This window comes from Oncorhynchus keta, chromosome 3, assembly GCF_023373465.1.
Source record: "Oncorhynchus keta strain PuntledgeMale-10-30-2019 chromosome 3, Oket_V2, whole genome shotgun sequence".
In the NCBI taxonomy this organism is placed as follows: domain Eukaryota; kingdom Metazoa; phylum Chordata; class Actinopteri; order Salmoniformes; family Salmonidae; genus Oncorhynchus; species Oncorhynchus keta.
In genome coordinates, this window is record NC_068423.1 from 4,343,767 (window position 1) to 4,360,744 (window position 16,978).

Consider the following 16,978-nt stretch of genomic DNA (forward strand, 5'->3'; position numbering starts at 1 on the left):
GAAGTCCTCCGGTCGCCATATTGGGCTGCAGCTAACCATACTTGGTTGAGGCGGGGAAGTCGTTCTCCTTTGGTTCAGGAACATATATTTTCCATGAAATACAATGTGCTTGACTTGGATAGGAGCTAGCCAGCTCTATTTGCCAACTATCGAACGTTAACCAGTATATTTTAATCTAAAGATGACTTTCGTGTTTCTCTGGTCATAAGAATGCTACTATTAGCTACGTTGATGACTGCCACTTGGAATTAAGCTGTTCATTTTGATAGAATTCGTCCAGTCTGGTAAGTAAACTCCTTTTGGAGAGCTGGCTTGCTGTTGTTTACATTGAATAATGCAATGTCCATGTAATGTTAACGTTAAGATTACCCAACTCGATGGCAAGGCTACAGTTATTAGCTGACAACTTTAATTTATTTACCAGAAACAAAATCAATGACATTTGTGCCAGCTTAGTTGGTCAATGGGTATTTGACTGGCACGTCACCCATGTGGTTCAGGCTATTATTGTTAGCTACCTAAAGTGGCTTTGATTAGGTTGTCTTTTACAGATTTGTTATCCGTTTTGCACCCAATGTCAACATCATCTTGTCTTGACTATGTTGAAAGCACACTAATGTTGACCTTTCTATTTTCTCAGCGCTGAATCTCAGAACTTGTGCTCAGAAACTCAGGATCCTACGGTCACCTTACCTTCCCAATGCACCTTTAATTGATCCCTCAACTTCTCCAAGCCATGTCTGTGTACTTGGAAACCAAAGTTGCCACCACACCTCTCCCCCTCCCCACCCACTTCTCCAAGGCTGAGCAGTCCTTCTCCCTTAAGAAACGCCGCCTCCCCTTCTCTTCATCCTCCACCTCATCTCTCTCGACTCCTGCCCATGTCTCGCACTCACTACCCCCGCGCCCCCCGTCCAAGGGCTGCCCCCCTCTGAGCCGGGTCTTCCCCCAGCGCCCCCCGTCCCCCTGGTCTCCCCTCTCCCACTCCCTCATCAAATCTCCCCCTCCGCTGTCGCTGTACGACCCCGGCAGACAGCAGTCCTACTTCAACCAGTGCTTCACCAACCTGGGCCTGCTGGGGAGAGGGTCCTTCGGTGAGGTGTACAAGGTGAGTGGGAACTGTCCAAAACTGATGCACAGGAAATTAAAATATCATTGACATGATACATTTTATCTATCAACATCTTTAATGTGGAGAGCCTAAATAACACAAGAACAAGATCTCAGAGCTCCACTTGACCGCTTCCCAGGTGCTGAGCCTCCAGGACGGGCACCACTACGCTGTCAAGCGTTCAGTCCAGCGCTTCAGGGGCAACAGTGAGCGCAACAGGAGCATGCGGGAGGCCCAGAACCACGAGCGCCTGTGCCCCCACCCACACATCCTGGGCTTTGTGGCAGCCTGGGAGGAGGGGTGCCGCTTGTACATCCAGATGGAGCTGTGCTGCACCAGCCTGCTGCTGCACGCCGAGGCCCAACCTTCCAGCCCAGGTCAGTCAGTAAAAATTGGAAAGGTGCACTGTGTGACACATCATATGTTGCATACTACTGTTCTATGGATGTGATTTGTGAATGGCAGTGAAATTAAATGTTGTTAATGTGAGTTTCTTTGTATTTGTTTATAGTTCTTGTCACCTATTTCTGTCATTTGGGGTGTGATGATTTCTGTTGATACACTTTGTCTGACCGCCACTGATACACAAAACGCCAGTGCTAACAATACCTGAGGAATGTAACCCTGTGTGTCCATAATGACCATTTTTTTTCTCCCATTACTCAACAGATGAGCCTGCAGCGTGGGCATACCTGTGCGACCTCCTCTCGGCGCTGCACCATCTTCACGCCCGTGGCTTTGCCCACCTGGATCTCAAGCCGGCCAACGTGTTCCTGACGCGCTCTGGCCGCCTCAAATTAGGAGACTTTGGGCTAGCACTGGAGCTCCGAGGGGAGGGAGTCGCCGCTGGCCTGCCGGAGGGGAAGGGGAGGGAGAAGGAGGATGTCCAGGAGGGTGATCCCCGATACATGGCCCCAGAGCTGCTGAGGGGCGAGTATGGCCTTGCTGCTGATGTTTTCAGGTGATGATGCCGGTGCTCCCTATACTCATTAATAATGAAGTGATTCCCCTTTATGATGTGAAGTGCTTTGAGCACCTGGTGGGGAAAAAACATGATTTATATCTAATCAATTAGTAATAATGAGACTTTCCTGTTTCTCTCAGTCTTGGCGTGTCCATCTTGGAGCTGGCTTGCAATATGGAGGTGCCAAAAGGGGGAGAGGGATGGCAGCAGCTCAGGCAAGGCCGTCTACCTGCGGAGTTTACCAATGGTAATGGCAGGTTGTTGTTTTTTTGTACAATATATTTATTGGCTTTTTTTTACAATTTAACAATCTTCTAAATATGACACAGATAATGGGTAATGGCAGCTTTTACACATCTGAGACCGTATCCACAAAGCATCTCAGAGAAGGTGCTTGGAATCCTGTTAACCTGTTTTTAAGACAAAAAAACTAAACTCGGAGTAGGTTTTAGGATGATGTTCAGACACTGCTCAAACTCTGAGCCAGGAGTAAAACTCCTCAAAAGTTTCTCAGGTGCTAATCACAACAGTTTGAGGTACCGCAAAGGAAAGATGGTGATGACTCTCATTGATATTCTACCAAATGATGGGAAATCCCCAATTGCGGTAAGGCATCGCCAGCTGTGAACACGTTTCGGACAACCACGTTGAATGTAACTGTACATCAAATGTTGCAATGATAAAACGCTTAATATAATTTTTGCCTGACACAAATGTTGCAATGGTTAAATGCTTCTATGCTTCTAGTTTTTGCCTGACACCATCTCTGCCTAGTGAAATGGGCCTCGTGAAATCATTGTCAAAAGCCCAAGAGATGCATGTAGTTTTAGATTATTTATGGATTGATCATATCCTAGAAATATCCAATTCTTTCAACAAATCAATCAATCAAATTTTATTTATATAGCCCTTCGTACATCAGCTGATATCTCAAAGTGCTGTACAGAAACCCAGCCTAAAACCCCAAACAGCAAGCAATGCAGGTGTAGAAGCACGGTGGCTAGGAAAAACTCCCTAGAAAGGCCAAAGAAACCTAGAGAGGAACCAGGCTATGTGGGGTGGCCAGTCCTCTTCTGGCTGTGCCAGGTGGAGTTATAACAGAACATGGCCAAGATGTTCAAATGTTCATAAATGACCAGCATGGTCAAATAATAGTAAGGCAGAACAGTTGAAACTGGAGCAGCAGCATGGCCAGGTGGACTGGGGACAGCAAGGAGCCATCATGTCAGGTAGTCCTGGGGCATGGTCCTCGGGCTCAGGTCCTCCGAGAGAGAGAAAGAAAGAAGGAGAGAATTAGAGAACGCACACTTAGATTCACACAGGACACCGAATAGGACAGGAGAAGTACTCCAGATATAACAAACTGACCCTAGCCCCCCGACACATAAACTACTGCAGCATAAATACTGGAGGCTGAGACAGGAGGGGTCAGGAGACACTGTGGCCCCATCCGAGGACACCCCCGGACAGGGCCAAACAGGAAGGATATAACCCCACCCACTTGGCCAAAGCACAGCCCCCAAAGCAATTGCATGTGACACAGGAACCACTGACTCACTGCCTTTTTTAAATTATCAAGACACCTGCTGGTAACTTAACTGGTTAGGACAGCTCATGCACAACTTCTTTTTCTAATTATTATTTTTTTAACCAAATAGGGTAGAGTAAAATTTCTCTTAGCACTTACAACCAATTTTCTACTCTGAAATGCTTTGTGGCTACGACCCCAGGTCTTAAGAAAATATATATGATATGCATGTTGGATTGACTTTCAATGTTATACAAGATTTGCCCGTTTGATTTGTACTCCTCCTTTTCAGCAGTGAAATGAACCTGCACACTGTCATGTCCTTCCATTTTTGTCTAATATTGAAAAGCAATCGCGGGAGCATCAGTGTAAGGGAATAATTTTGTTCATATGGTTTGCACCTGGCAAATTTGTCTCGAGTCTGGACATTCACATTTTATGCCTATTAGGGTCATCCCTTTTTATCTTAATTTTCTGTTTCCCGTTATTGTCTGTGTACTTCCAGGCCTGTCAGTGGAGCTGCAGACTGTGCTGCGGATGATGCTGGCCCCGGAGCTGTCTGTGAGGGCCACCGTGCCCGAGCTCCTCACCCTGCCAGTGGTCAGGAGACACAGGTGGAGGCGCCATGTATCCCTCTTCCTCCGCGAAACCCTGCTCACACTAGTCGCCTTCTGCCAGGTTGGTAAACCCAGCCGCCATAACTTTCCACCTCCCTCTAAACTGCGATTTAACTATTTTGAATAATACATTTTGTTCAAACTCAACTGCTAACCAGTATAAGAAAATATATTCTAAAGTAGCTATGATATACAGGGATGCAAACTAGTCACCTTTCGGCAAAATTTGCCGTTTTGAATCCAAAATAGGTGACCTACATGATTCGTGTAGATCCATTGAGAAAATTTTGGGTGGGGGGTGGCTTTGGATCATAACTGGCTGTAAGCAAACGAGTAATGTGCTTTTGGAGCAATACTGGCCTTATCCAAGGCTCAGCTAATTGTTTACATAACAACATAATGCAGCACGTGACTGAAGAGAGAAGGAACAACCAATTTGCTAGTTACAGCATCAGCGTGCGCTCTGGAAAGACAGCAGAGAGTAGAAACGCAGTTTGCCGGTTACAGCAGCACGTTCCCTGGACGATAACGAAGAGGTAGGTGAGAAGCCTGACCACGGGGACAGGTGTGAGAAGATGATGGAGCGTACTTGAAAAACAACTGGCATTTGGAAAGTTTGAGGTGAGGGAGAAAGTGTGGTGGAACAAGTATTGTTAGCATTGTTAAGTATCTTGCTAGCTGGATCGAATTCTCCGTTAGCTAGCCAGAGAAATGTTGAGCAACATTAGCCAACTTAACTGATCAAATCATTTAGTTTATGGTGTGAAAATTAGTTGGTTAATGAAGTCAGACAACTAACGTTATCTAGCTAATGTTACAACATCAGATGAGCTAACGTTAGTAACCTAACCAATTCGCTATAGTATTAACTGGTATTTGACTCCTTTCCGTTCCTCAATTTATAACGCTTTAGTTGTTTACTAGGACCCTGGCAATCTGTGTGAAATTTTAACTAGCTAACTAACTACTATCTGAAATGTTTTCCATCTACAGTATGTGGTTTATTTTCAGAATGAGAGAATTAGTTGAACATGAGGCATTGCTTGTTAAACAAGTGGATTCAGGGATCAAGTGTAGCTGAAGCTGGGCCTGGCTTAAGCTGGATGCCACTATGGAGGTGAAAGGAACACAACACACTTTCCCTCTCTCTCTTTTTCAATATAGTGGATTAAAAGGGGTATGCCAGGTGTACTCTCTGCCTGAAAGATATCAATTATGCCAACAAAGGGTATCATGCTCTGCTGGCACATTGTGGAACTCATGTCCACAGGCAGAAATTGTATAATGTAGTAATGTGCAGTGTAGTCCAAAAATATCGCTTTTGTTGTTGAACTTGACAGTATCACTTGTGTGTGAGTGAGGTGGATTGTTATGTTTTATTTTACTCAGTGAACATTATTTTTGCACATGTAGCCTTGTGCACTTGATCGATATCTTCTATAGTGGCCACTATAATAGAGCAAAAAGAGTGGCAGTTAGTTTCATTCTATTTCTACTTTTAAGATGTTTTTCCCCAAGTGCAATATTTTAGATGTGTGGTCACAAACGTTCTATTATAAAGGCTGTCATGGCTAACTGCAATATTGGTGTATTGTTTTTTTTTTTTCCTCAAGACTTCAGTGTCGTTTGCTGTAAAGTCTGGGCAACAAATAGCATTGGATTGCTTTCTTTTAAGTTTTTTTTTTTTTTAGATGAGTTAGGTTCACATTAACCCCTTTTATTTTACACTCAGACTGATCATGTAAATCATATTATTTGTTGTTTAATTAGTTAACCTGCATTTCACGCTAAGCAGGGAATTAATTTTTTCACAAAATAAGTGTCTCCTTTTTGGGCCCTCACCAGTTTGCATCCCTGTGAATAGACTCTCAATGTTGTTCAAGATGGACCTGTTTGATTTGTACTTCTATTCAAATAAACTTGTGTATCTTCTACCTTTCTCTCTTAGTCTATTTTATACTCTGGTTGGGGGCTCTTCTCCTCTCTCAACCTCCCGTTCCTTCCACGCTGGACGCCCCCTTCACCGTGCACCCCTCCAAAGGAGAGTTCGGAGCTGGAGTTCATGCTGCCCCCCAGTGCCATGATGCACACTGACTCAGGCAGCCTCGAGGACGTGGTGTTTCTGCCCGACGCCCTGGGCCCGGAGCACTCCCCCACCTTCTCTCACAGGTAAATGACAAACTCTGAACTGACACGAGACCAGATAACATCCAAATGAGAGGGAGCATTTGAGATATTGATTGGGAGTTCTCCATTTAATGCAACCTCATTGTCCCTTTTTCTGCATATTCTTATACACTGAGTGTACAAAACATTAGGACACCTGCGTTTTCCATGAGACTGGCCAAGTGAAAGCTATGATCCCTTATTGTTAAATACTCTTCAATCGGTGTAGATGAAGGGGTTAAAAAGTATTTGAGACAGTGATGTATGTTTGCCATTCAGTGTGAATGGGCAAGACAAAAGATTTTACTGTCTTTGAACGGGGTATGGTAGTAGATGCAATGCGCACCGGTTTGAGTCTTGTCAAGAACCACAACACTGCTGGACCTTAGAGTTCCACTTCTTTCAGCAAAAAAACAAGAAACTGCGATTGCAGTGGGCTAAGGAATGAAAACAGTTGCCCCTGGAGAATTGGAAAAACATTGCCTGGTCAGAATCTGGGTTCCTGCTGATGGGTGGACTAGGGTATGGAGAAAAGCATTTACTCAAGTGGTTATCAACATTGCAGGCTGGTGATGTGGGATGTTTTCATGACACACATTGGGCCCCTTGATGAAAGTGGAGCAATGTTTGAATGCCACAGGATATCTGAACATCATTGCTAATCAGGTGCATCCCTTCATGGCGGTAGTGTATCCATCTGCAACTCAGTTTTTTTCAGCAGGCTAGAATTGTCCAGGAATGGTTCCATGAACATGTCTTTGAATTCAGCTTACTGCAGTGGCCTGCCCAGTCACAAGATCTCAATCCAGTTGAGCATCTGTGGGATGAGATGGAGCGAGCTATTTAGAGTAGTGATCCACTACCAGCCATCTTGACACAACTGTGGGATGCATTGGAGTCAACATTGGCTAGCATCCGTAGGGAACGCTTTCGACACCGTTTAGAATCCATGCCCAATGAAGTGAGGCTGTTCTGAGGCAAAAGTGGGTGCAAGTCAATATTAGGAAGGTGTTCCTAATGTTTTGTACACTCAGACTACTTTACTGTCACTGGATAATGTACAGTACCAGTCAAAAGTTTGGACACCTATTCATTCAATGGTTTTTCTTTATTTGTATTATTTTCTATGTTGTAGAATAATAGTGAAGACCAAATAACACACATGGAATCATAGTAACCAAAAAAATGTTAAACAAATCAACATTTATTTTATTTTTGAGATTATTCAAAGTATCCACCCTTTGCCTTGATGACAGCTTTGCACACTTGGCACGCTCTCAACCAGCTTTAAAAAAATATATATATATATATATATATCTTATTAGGCAAGTCGGTTAACCTCTCTGGGATATGTGGAACGGTAGCGTCCCACCTCGCCAACAGCCAGTGAAATTGCAGGGCGCCAAATTCAAAACAACAGAAATCCCATAATTAAAATTCCTCAAACATACATGTATTCTACACCATTTTAAAGATACATTTCTTGTAAATCCAGCCACAGTGTCCAATTTCAAATAGGCTTTACGGCGAAAGCACATCAAACGATTATGTTAGGTCAGCACCTAGCCACAGAAAAACATACAGCCATTTTCCAAAGAAGGAGAGGTGTCAGAAATAGCATTATAAATATTCACTTACCTTTGATCTTCATCAGAATGCACTCCCAGGAATCCCAGTTCCACAATAAATGTTTGTTTTGTTTGATAAAGTCCATAATTTGTCCAAACACCTTCTTTTTGTTTCTCACGAGGCACGGGCAAGTCCAGGCGAAAGTTCAGACAAAGTCCAAAAAGTTATATAACAGGTTGTAGAAACATGTCAAATGATGTATAGAATCAATCTTTAGGATGTTTTTATCATACATCTTCAATAATGTTTCAACCGGACATTTCCTTTTGTCTTTAGAAATGCAATGGAACGCAGCTAACCCTCACGGGCACCGCCGAGACTGAGCTCATGGCACTCTGCCAGACCCCTGACTCAATCAGCTCTTATTCTCTCCTTCTTCACAAGGTTCTAAAGACTGTTGACATCAAGTGGGAGCCTTAGGAAGTGCAATATGACCCCATAGACACTGTATATTCGATAGTCAATGGCTTGTAAAAACTACAAACCTCAGATTTCCCACTTCCTGGTTGGATTTTTTTCTCAGGTTTTTGCCTGCCATATGAGTTCTGTTACTCACAGACATCATTCAAACAGTTTTAGAAACTTGTGTTTTCTATCCAAATCTACTAATTATATGCATATTCTAGCTTTTGGGCCTGAGTAGCAGGCAGTTTACTCTGGGCACCTTATTATCCAAGCTACTCAATACTGCCCCCCCCCCAGTCCCAAAACATTGGAACAAATTCTTATTTACAAGGACGGCCTACCAAAAGGGCTACGGGGGCTGAAAAAAAAAAAAAATTATACATCACGACAAGAGACAACACTACATAAAGAGAGACCTAAGACACAACACAACATGGCAGCAGCACAAAACATGGTACAAACATTATTGGGCACAGACAACAGCACAACGGGCAAGACGGTAGACGCAACAATACATCACGCGAGGCAGCCACAACTGTCAGTAAGAGTGTCCATGATTTAGATAAACACTCAAAATTGACAGTTTTATTGCAGCTCGTTCCAGTCGCTGGGATGTGTGCTTTGGGGACCTTTAACAGAATGTGACTGGCAGAACGGGTGTATGTAGAGGATGAGGGCTGCAGTAGATATCTCAGATAGGGCGGAGTGAGGCCTAAGAGGGTTTTTATAAATAAGCATCAACCAGTGGGTCTTGCAACGGGTATACAGAGATGACCAGTTTACAGAGGAGTATAGAGTGCAGTGATCTGTCCTGTAAGGAGCATTGGTGGCAAATCTGATGGCCGAATGGTAAAGAACATCTAGCCTCTTGAGGGCACCCTTACCTTCCCATCTATAAATTTAGTCTCCGTAGTCTAGCATGGGTAGAGTGGTCATCTGAATCAGGGTTAGTTTGGCAGCTGGTGGAAGGGGCCAGAAGAGAGCTTAGGGCATTTAGAGTACAGGCCGGTGCTGGTGGTGGCTGATAACACCCAGACACAGTCAACAAAGGGTTATTTGAAAGTTTTTAATGTGTAAAACCAGCAAATCAAATTGTTTAGGGACAGACTTGGCGGAGACAACCGAGCACTGAAGATGCGTTTCAATTAACAGGTGTGCCTTAAGTTAAGAAAAGTGCAAGGGTGGCAATTTATTTGTCCGCCACTGTACCTGTTAAGCGAAAAGAGTCAACAATAAAAAATATATTGAAGGAAAAAGGAAACCGCACACTGCTCTTGATAGTATCACCGATCTTTAATAAGCTTACGTATCGGCCACACGGCCTTCCTCAGAGCTTTTGGGATTTTTTGAAAGTTGCACCATTACGTGGACCTGGCCCCACCCACATCCGTTCAACACATCGAAGGGGGTTGGAGGCAAAGGAAAAACATAAGTGTTTCCAAATATAACAATATGCATTTCATAAATATTACAAATGTGTATAAATAAGGTGTATTAAACACTTATTTTAAATCTCAATGGGGACATAAAAAGTTTTCATTAGTCATAGGTTACATCATACGAAAATATTCACACTTTATCATGTTGTTGCACTGTGCGCATCCTCTGCATTTATAGCTACCATTTGGTAGAGGGTGTAAAAGAGCTTGGCTAATTTTATGTGGCTGGCAGTTGGCATGAACCAATTTATTGCGTAAATTGCGACCTCTCCTATACACAACTCTGTACAGAAAAGAAACGGACAGAAATACTCTACTACAGATTGACAGCTTCCACCCTGAGCCATTACAAAGACTTGAGACTTCCAAGAAACCAGTTTTTTAGACTGCGCAGTATATTACACTCCACAGAGGATTATCTAGAAAAAACAGCGGAGATGCACATGACGGTTTCTAAAAAAAGGCTATCCCTCACAATGTGTGGATGAAGCTCATAATTTGGCATTGGGGAAAAAAACACAAAAGGAACTGCTACAAAAAAAGACCCGCTAAAGCCAAAGAACACTCTTTAATGTTCACAACTACATATACTTTGAATTCGAGAAAAGTGGGAGGTGTGGTCAAGAAACACTGGAATATTTTATCGGACCCAGCTTTGCCGGCTGAATTTAAATATCCACCACGTATTGTAAATAGGGTTCCATTTGATTTCTCAATCCACATATCGAGATAGTGAACACGTTGAGTGTCACGTTCAATAGTGAATTTGAGATTCGGGTCAGTGTCATTGAGTAATGCCATAAAATCTGACAATTCTTCTTCAGTTCCTTCCCATATACAAAAAATGTCGTCAATATATCGATACCACTTCAGGACTTTATTCAAAAATGGATTCTCGTTTACATTATAAACAAAACGTTCTTCAAAAAGACTTATATAGAGGTTAGCATAACTCGATGGTCTCTACATTCGCTTCGCTCTGTTCCATTAGTTTGGAGGTAGTATTCATCATCAAACCTGAAACATATTCAGCCAATTCTAGAATGAAGTTTGTTGGTGGATATTCATTAGTATCTCTGTCTCCCAAATAGTGTGCTAGTGCTGCCAGCCCCCCCACATGGGGAATGCTGGTATATAGACTCTCGACATCTAATGTGACCAAAATACAGTCTTCTTTTAAACCCGTTATTGGTGAGATCTTGTTTATAGAGTATTTTACATATGATGGAAATGATTGCCCATGAGATTTAATAAAAGAGTCTACAAAGTTCGACAAAGGCTCTAGCATTGAGCCTATTCCTGCAACCACTGGTCTGCCTTGATAGTTGCCTTGTGTTTTAGGTTTGTGTAATTTCCTTAAAATATATATGCATGGACGTATGGCACAGTTGCAGCAAAGGTATTCAGGTTTTGAGATCAGGTTGTTTAATAGGGCTTGCTCCAGATTCGAGCATATATCCCTTTGGAACACCTGTGTGGGATCAACACTCAGTTTTCTATAGAAACGTTCATTGCTGAGTTGTCTCTGAATTTCTTTTTATGTTTTTCATAGTCTAAAACAACCACAGCACCACCCTTGTCTGCAGGTTTTATAACCAAATATTAATCTTTCATTAATTCATTGAGTGCCAGTTCTTCTGTTCTAGTGAGATTCTTCTGAATATGGTTTGTTTGTCTCATATACTGACATGGCTTCTTGTTCGACTAACCTACAATAGGTATTAATCGGAGTTGTTAACCATGGGACAGAATTAGCTTTTGGGCTTAAAATGGGTACCTCTTTGATCTGTTTCTAGGCCCGAATCAGTGTTTTGCGAAAACACATGCTTAAATTTAATCTTGCGAATGAATTTAAACAGATCTACTTTCGTATCGAATGGTTTATCTGTTCATGTAGGTACAAAAGAGAGAGACTTGAGCGTCAGTAATGTCTTTTTTGGAGAGGTTGATTACCGTGTCCCGCTGTAGCTCCATGTCCACGGTCTGTGTTCCTGGTCTCCTCTTCAACCGCTTGCCTCTCCTGCATCATTTATTTTCTTTCGTGGAGTCCTCTGTTGCTTCCGGACTAAAAAACAACAGACTGTGTGCCCATGGTAGCTGGAGTCACTGTCTGTAGGGAATTCGTTCTGTGGATGCCTCTGTGTCTAAGTTTCCATGTCCTCCCGCTGCTGCGTATCTGTGTCCCCTGATCAGCAGTGCGTCCCTCCGTCGGCCTCTCCGTGCTCCTGTTCTTGGGTCTTCCCATGCGTACACCCGGCTGAGTTGGTAGTCCTCTGTCTCGCTGGTATTTCTTGATCTTTGTTGCTTGTAGAGAGTCTCTGTATTTCCCAATGGACTGCTTGATCGTATCGTCTATGGCTGTAAAATTAAGGCCTAAAATCTCCTTCATTATAGCCTCATGTTCGCTAATCTTAACTTGAACTTATTTCACTTCCTTCGACACATGTTCCACGATTTAATAGCATTAAATCTAATGAGCATTTGTTGAGTATTTCACCCCATTGCTGAACGAAAGTTGTATTGTTTTCCCCTATTGTAGGCTCCTTCTGTATTCTCAGTCCTCTTGGAATGCGCCTGTTGCGCCAATACTCGCTAAGAGTGGTGCCATGCAGGAACAAACGTGTTTCTTTCTCTCGGAGTCTCTGTAGTTGGATTTTGAGTTCGACAGTCGAGCGTGGAACTGGGTTGTTCATGTTGGAGGTAGGAAAAATAATCTTATTGGCGACTTCTTGTGTGAATGAAAGGGTACTCTCACAACGTGTGGTAAGTGAGTTAATCTCTCGTAGTGGATCCATTGTATACTTGGTACGTCTTTTACTTCTGTGTATACTTACAAGATTTCAGAGTGCAGAGTGAAAAATGGTTATTCAAAAGGCACTCGCACATCTGAGCAATCTAATTTGCAGGTGCATGGCAACAATTGAACAAGATGAAGGAAAAAGGAAACCGCACACTGCTCTTGATAGTATCACCGATCTTTAATAAGCTTACGTATCGGCCACACTGCCTTCGTCAGAGCTTTTGAAATTTCGTCAGATTTTTTGAAAGTTGCACCATTACGTGGACCTGGCCCCACCCACATCCGTTCTACACATCGAAGGGGGTTGGAGGCAAAGGAAAAACAAATAAGTGCTACCAAATATAACAATATGTATTTCATAAATATTACAAAAGTGTATAAATAAGGTGTATTAAACACTACTTTTAAATCTCAATGGGGACATAGAAAGTTTTCATTAGTCATAGGGTACATCATACGAAAAACATCAGAATAATCTACAAGAGACACATATTTCTTGTTCAAATTCACAACATAACATAGGCATAATAAAAAATATATTAAAATAAAATGCAATGTTACCACTGCTGCTGAAAAAGTATAGGGAGATCAATATTTTGTCCATCCTTTTAGCCACAGTTACTCAATAGAAAAAGGCTTAACTTATATTTCACTTATTATTGCCCTTTGAAATTCACACAATTTTCTCATTCAACAGAATCAAATCCCGGCTATCCATGGGAAGCACATCCACCCCTCTGCCGAAATCACCTCCAGTATTTCATCAACTCAGTCCTGCCCACACCCCTACACACTCTGGTCACATCCACACACCTTCACCTAACCTCAACCTCGCACACACACCCTCCAGCATCCACTCAGACAGATCCTGCCACACAATGACAGCACTCACAGGGTCCCCCAAAGGCACAGGCTCTCACAGACTCAGCCAGATAGACCGGTCCATGGACGCACACAATCAGCACAACACATCTACACACACTTCCCAATGGCCCGTCCGGAACTGGGTCCGCTCAGAGCCCCTCCCTCGACCCAGCTTTGAACCAAAGAACCTGCTCAGTCTGTTCGATGAGACGACAACTACGTTGGAAGGACAACCCTGAGAACGAGACTGTAAATTGTGTTGAACAACGACGTACTAACTCCGGCTTTACATTGTAATAGATGGAGAACCACTGGACTGAATTGCCATGTGTATTATATAGTTCTCAGTTTCTGTTTTTAAAATGCCTGTTTCAAACAATTGTTTTGCTTGAAATTTGTCCATTTTGTTCTGCTTTTATGAGTTAACAAGTTCTTACTTCAATTTGTAATTGATTGCATTAAAAGAATGGGTCAAGTGATTATATACCGTATTCCGTTATGAACTTTTCATGTCTTTGTATATTCACAATCAACTATTTTGGTGATGGCAAGAATGTTTAATAGCTCATATTTACTTCTATAATCCATGACTCAAAGCCAATTAAAGAGATGTTGGAAGCTTATCCTGTCTATTTATACTCAATTGATTACATGTGATCCATAGATGGGGGGGATCATCCCAAAGATTGACTGAAAATAATATAATTGCAGTTTACACACATCTAGACATAAGGTTAGTGTTCCCACACGTCCATATCTCCATGTTACAGGACTTGTTTACTGAAGACAAAGGTGACCACCTGTGCTAATTAGCATGCTCTGAACACCTGCGTGTAAGCTTAACCCTTGTGGTGTTCATGTTTTTGTTATTCACCCAAAGAACGTGGGTCTGATGGACCTACTGCATTATTGGGTTTTTAAAACAGTACAGCCGTAACAATTTACGTAAAAAATACTTCATGTTGACTTATATCAATCACAAGAGAGAGACAGCGTACATGGTTAATATTTGCCATTTACCTCTGCTAGAATACATTTATCAATGAAAGCACTTTTATTTTTTAGAGAATGTGATTTTTGTAAACAAATCTATTTAAATTAAGACATGGGTGGAATTATTGTTTATCTTGAACAAATATAAATGAAACAAGGTTTTCATCACTATTGATGTTTATTGCTTTGAACTGAACAAATTGGAAGGACAGATTTTACATACAGTATTTAATGGAAATGATAAATGAGCCCCGTTAAACACAAATTAAGGCCGGTCTACAAACCACATGAGGAACTGTATTTCTTGCACTTGATGCATGTGTACTGTGTCTTCCTGTCCTTGGGTCCACACACATCGCAGTGCTTCTTGTTGCTTCCGGCTGCAATCTTGAATGATGAAAACACTTAGTTCAGCAATTTGTCTAACATCTCACTCACTCACGTAAAATAGTTACGGCAGACCCAGGTAGGAGAGTCAGATACACACACATGTGAAAACATCACTCACACTTGTTGGTTCTGTGGGTCAGACGGTTTTATCGATTTGTAACGGAACAACAGTCGAGGTTATTATATGACCGACTGACCTTCAGTTAGGCCTGCGCAATATAGGCCTATGCAATAATAAATGCATCTTCATATGGGATTTTATTATAGGCATAATAGGCTAGGAGTAGCTATAGATTGAACTTATAGGGCTATGTATACCATGCTATAATGTTTATTACCTACCTGCATTCTTTCTGTAGGCTACCTCTGTATCATTGACATCCAAAATGTTTTGCGCATGGAGACAGCAGGTGTGTTTTTCTGCATGGATTCTGTTGGCTACTATATATTTCTGGCTGCATATATTTTCAGAAGGTGAATGCCAAATCATGGCACAGCTGCTCTATTTGGATAGGGCGGTGAGAAATTCAGTGCATCGTCTTGCTTATCAGAAACATGCTGTGCCGGACACCATGGCATTCCAGATGCGGTTATGGCCTTTAGGCCATAATTGGTATAGGGGTTGAATTGCCACATCAAACGTTTAGAATGTTTAAATAGTATATGATATTATCAATGCTCCAATATTGATATAACATAGTTTTATAAACATTTACGTACATACACTTGTTTTCACACCATGAAGCTAAAAACACCCCTAGAAAACATAGTGTAACAAGCCAAGTCTGGTCATGGAATCCCCCCCAATTTTTAGTTTTAGTTTTTTGTCTTTGGGATGAATCAGACATATTTGTTCAATACCCTACCCCTGGTGGCCTTGGAGTGCTCAGTAGCGTCCCCCACAGGTGCAATTTCTCCAAACTTTGATGATTTGTAAATCAACAATAGATAAACATATCCAAACATTACTTGACATGCAGTTCCTTAAGGGATCCTTTTAAAATAATGTCGGACCCACATTCCATGCTTGAATATCAAGGACTGAAAAACACATTTCAAAAAGTGCACAACTTCAAACATTGAATTGGCATATGGTGATGCAGTACAACTTTATTGAGTTATTAATGAATGTACATATCATTTTACATGTCAATTAGAATGAAATTGGTGAAGATATAATTGACATTCCTAACCCTAGGATTAGGTGGAAAACTACAAAATACGCCATATTTGTAGTTCACAACTTCTGGTTTAGGGAACAAATTGTATGTCTTTTTTTGTTTTTAAATAGGCTACGTTATTTTATTTTTAAACTAATATTGCATAAGCAAACGTATCAAAAAGTATAATACAAATTTGACAGGAAACATGATACCTACAGGAAGTATCAATATGTCAGGTCACGCGACATAACCGTTCTGGAAGCGCCACTGTGGTCACTAGTTACCACAGCCACAAAGTCATAAACCCAGCTGATTTCTACAATGTATCTTTTTAAAATGAGATTTTTAACCTAACCCTACCCTTAACCACACTTCTAACCTCATGCTTAACTATAATCTTAAATTAGGATAACATTTTTGTTTTCATAAATTTTTACAATGTATATATATACTGAACAAAAATATAAACATAATATGTAAAGTGTTGGTCCTGGTCCCATGCTTCATGAGCTGAAATAAAAGATGTTGCATACGCACTAAAAGCTAATTTCACTCACATTTTTGGGAAAAATGTGTTTATCTTCCTGTTAGTGAGCATTTCTCATTTTTTCCAAGATAATCCATCTAAATGACAGGTGTGGCATATCAAGAAGCTGATTAAACAGCATGATCAATACACAGGTGCACCTTGTGCTGTGGACAATAAGTCCACTCTAAAATGTGCAGTTTTGTCACACAACACAATGCCACAGATTCATCAAGTTTTGAGGGAGAGTGTAATTGGCATGCTGACTGCAGGCATGTCCAGAACTGTTGCCAGTGAATTGAATGTTAATTTCTCTACCATAAGTGTTGTTTTAGAGAATTGGGCAGTACGTTCAAATGGCCTCACACCCGCAGACCCCGTGT

General features: G+C 41.7%; 1 protein-coding gene across 1 annotated transcript; it reads left to right on the forward strand.

Moving 5' to 3' along the window:
- Positions 1 to 14,146, forward strand: pkmyt1 (protein kinase, membrane associated tyrosine/threonine 1). Its single transcript, XM_035745545.2, has 8 exons — positions 1 to 284; positions 641 to 1,108; positions 1,251 to 1,488; positions 1,781 to 2,072; positions 2,216 to 2,322; positions 4,109 to 4,281; positions 6,169 to 6,389; positions 13,357 to 14,146. The coding sequence occupies exons 2-8, from the start codon at positions 737 to 739 to the stop codon at positions 13,760 to 13,762; spliced, it is 1,809 nt and encodes a 602-aa protein (XP_035601438.1). The 5' UTR covers positions 1 to 284; positions 641 to 736; the 3' UTR covers positions 13,763 to 14,146.
- The last annotated feature ends 2,832 nt before the right edge of the window (positions 14,147 to 16,978 follow it).

Bases quoted from the DNA above. Each gene is read 5' to 3' on its own strand.
- pkmyt1 (XM_035745545.2), top strand. From the start codon at position 737: ATGTCTGTGTACTTGGAAACCAAAGTTGCCACCACACCTCTCCCCCTC. The intron at 1,109-1,250 runs GTGAGTGGGAAC...ACCGCTTCCCAG, and splicing joins CCTTCGGTGAGGTGTACAAG to GTGCTGAGCCTCCAGGACGG. The intron at 1,489-1,780 runs GTCAGTCAGTAA...ATTACTCAACAG, and splicing joins GGCCCAACCTTCCAGCCCAG to ATGAGCCTGCAGCGTGGGCA.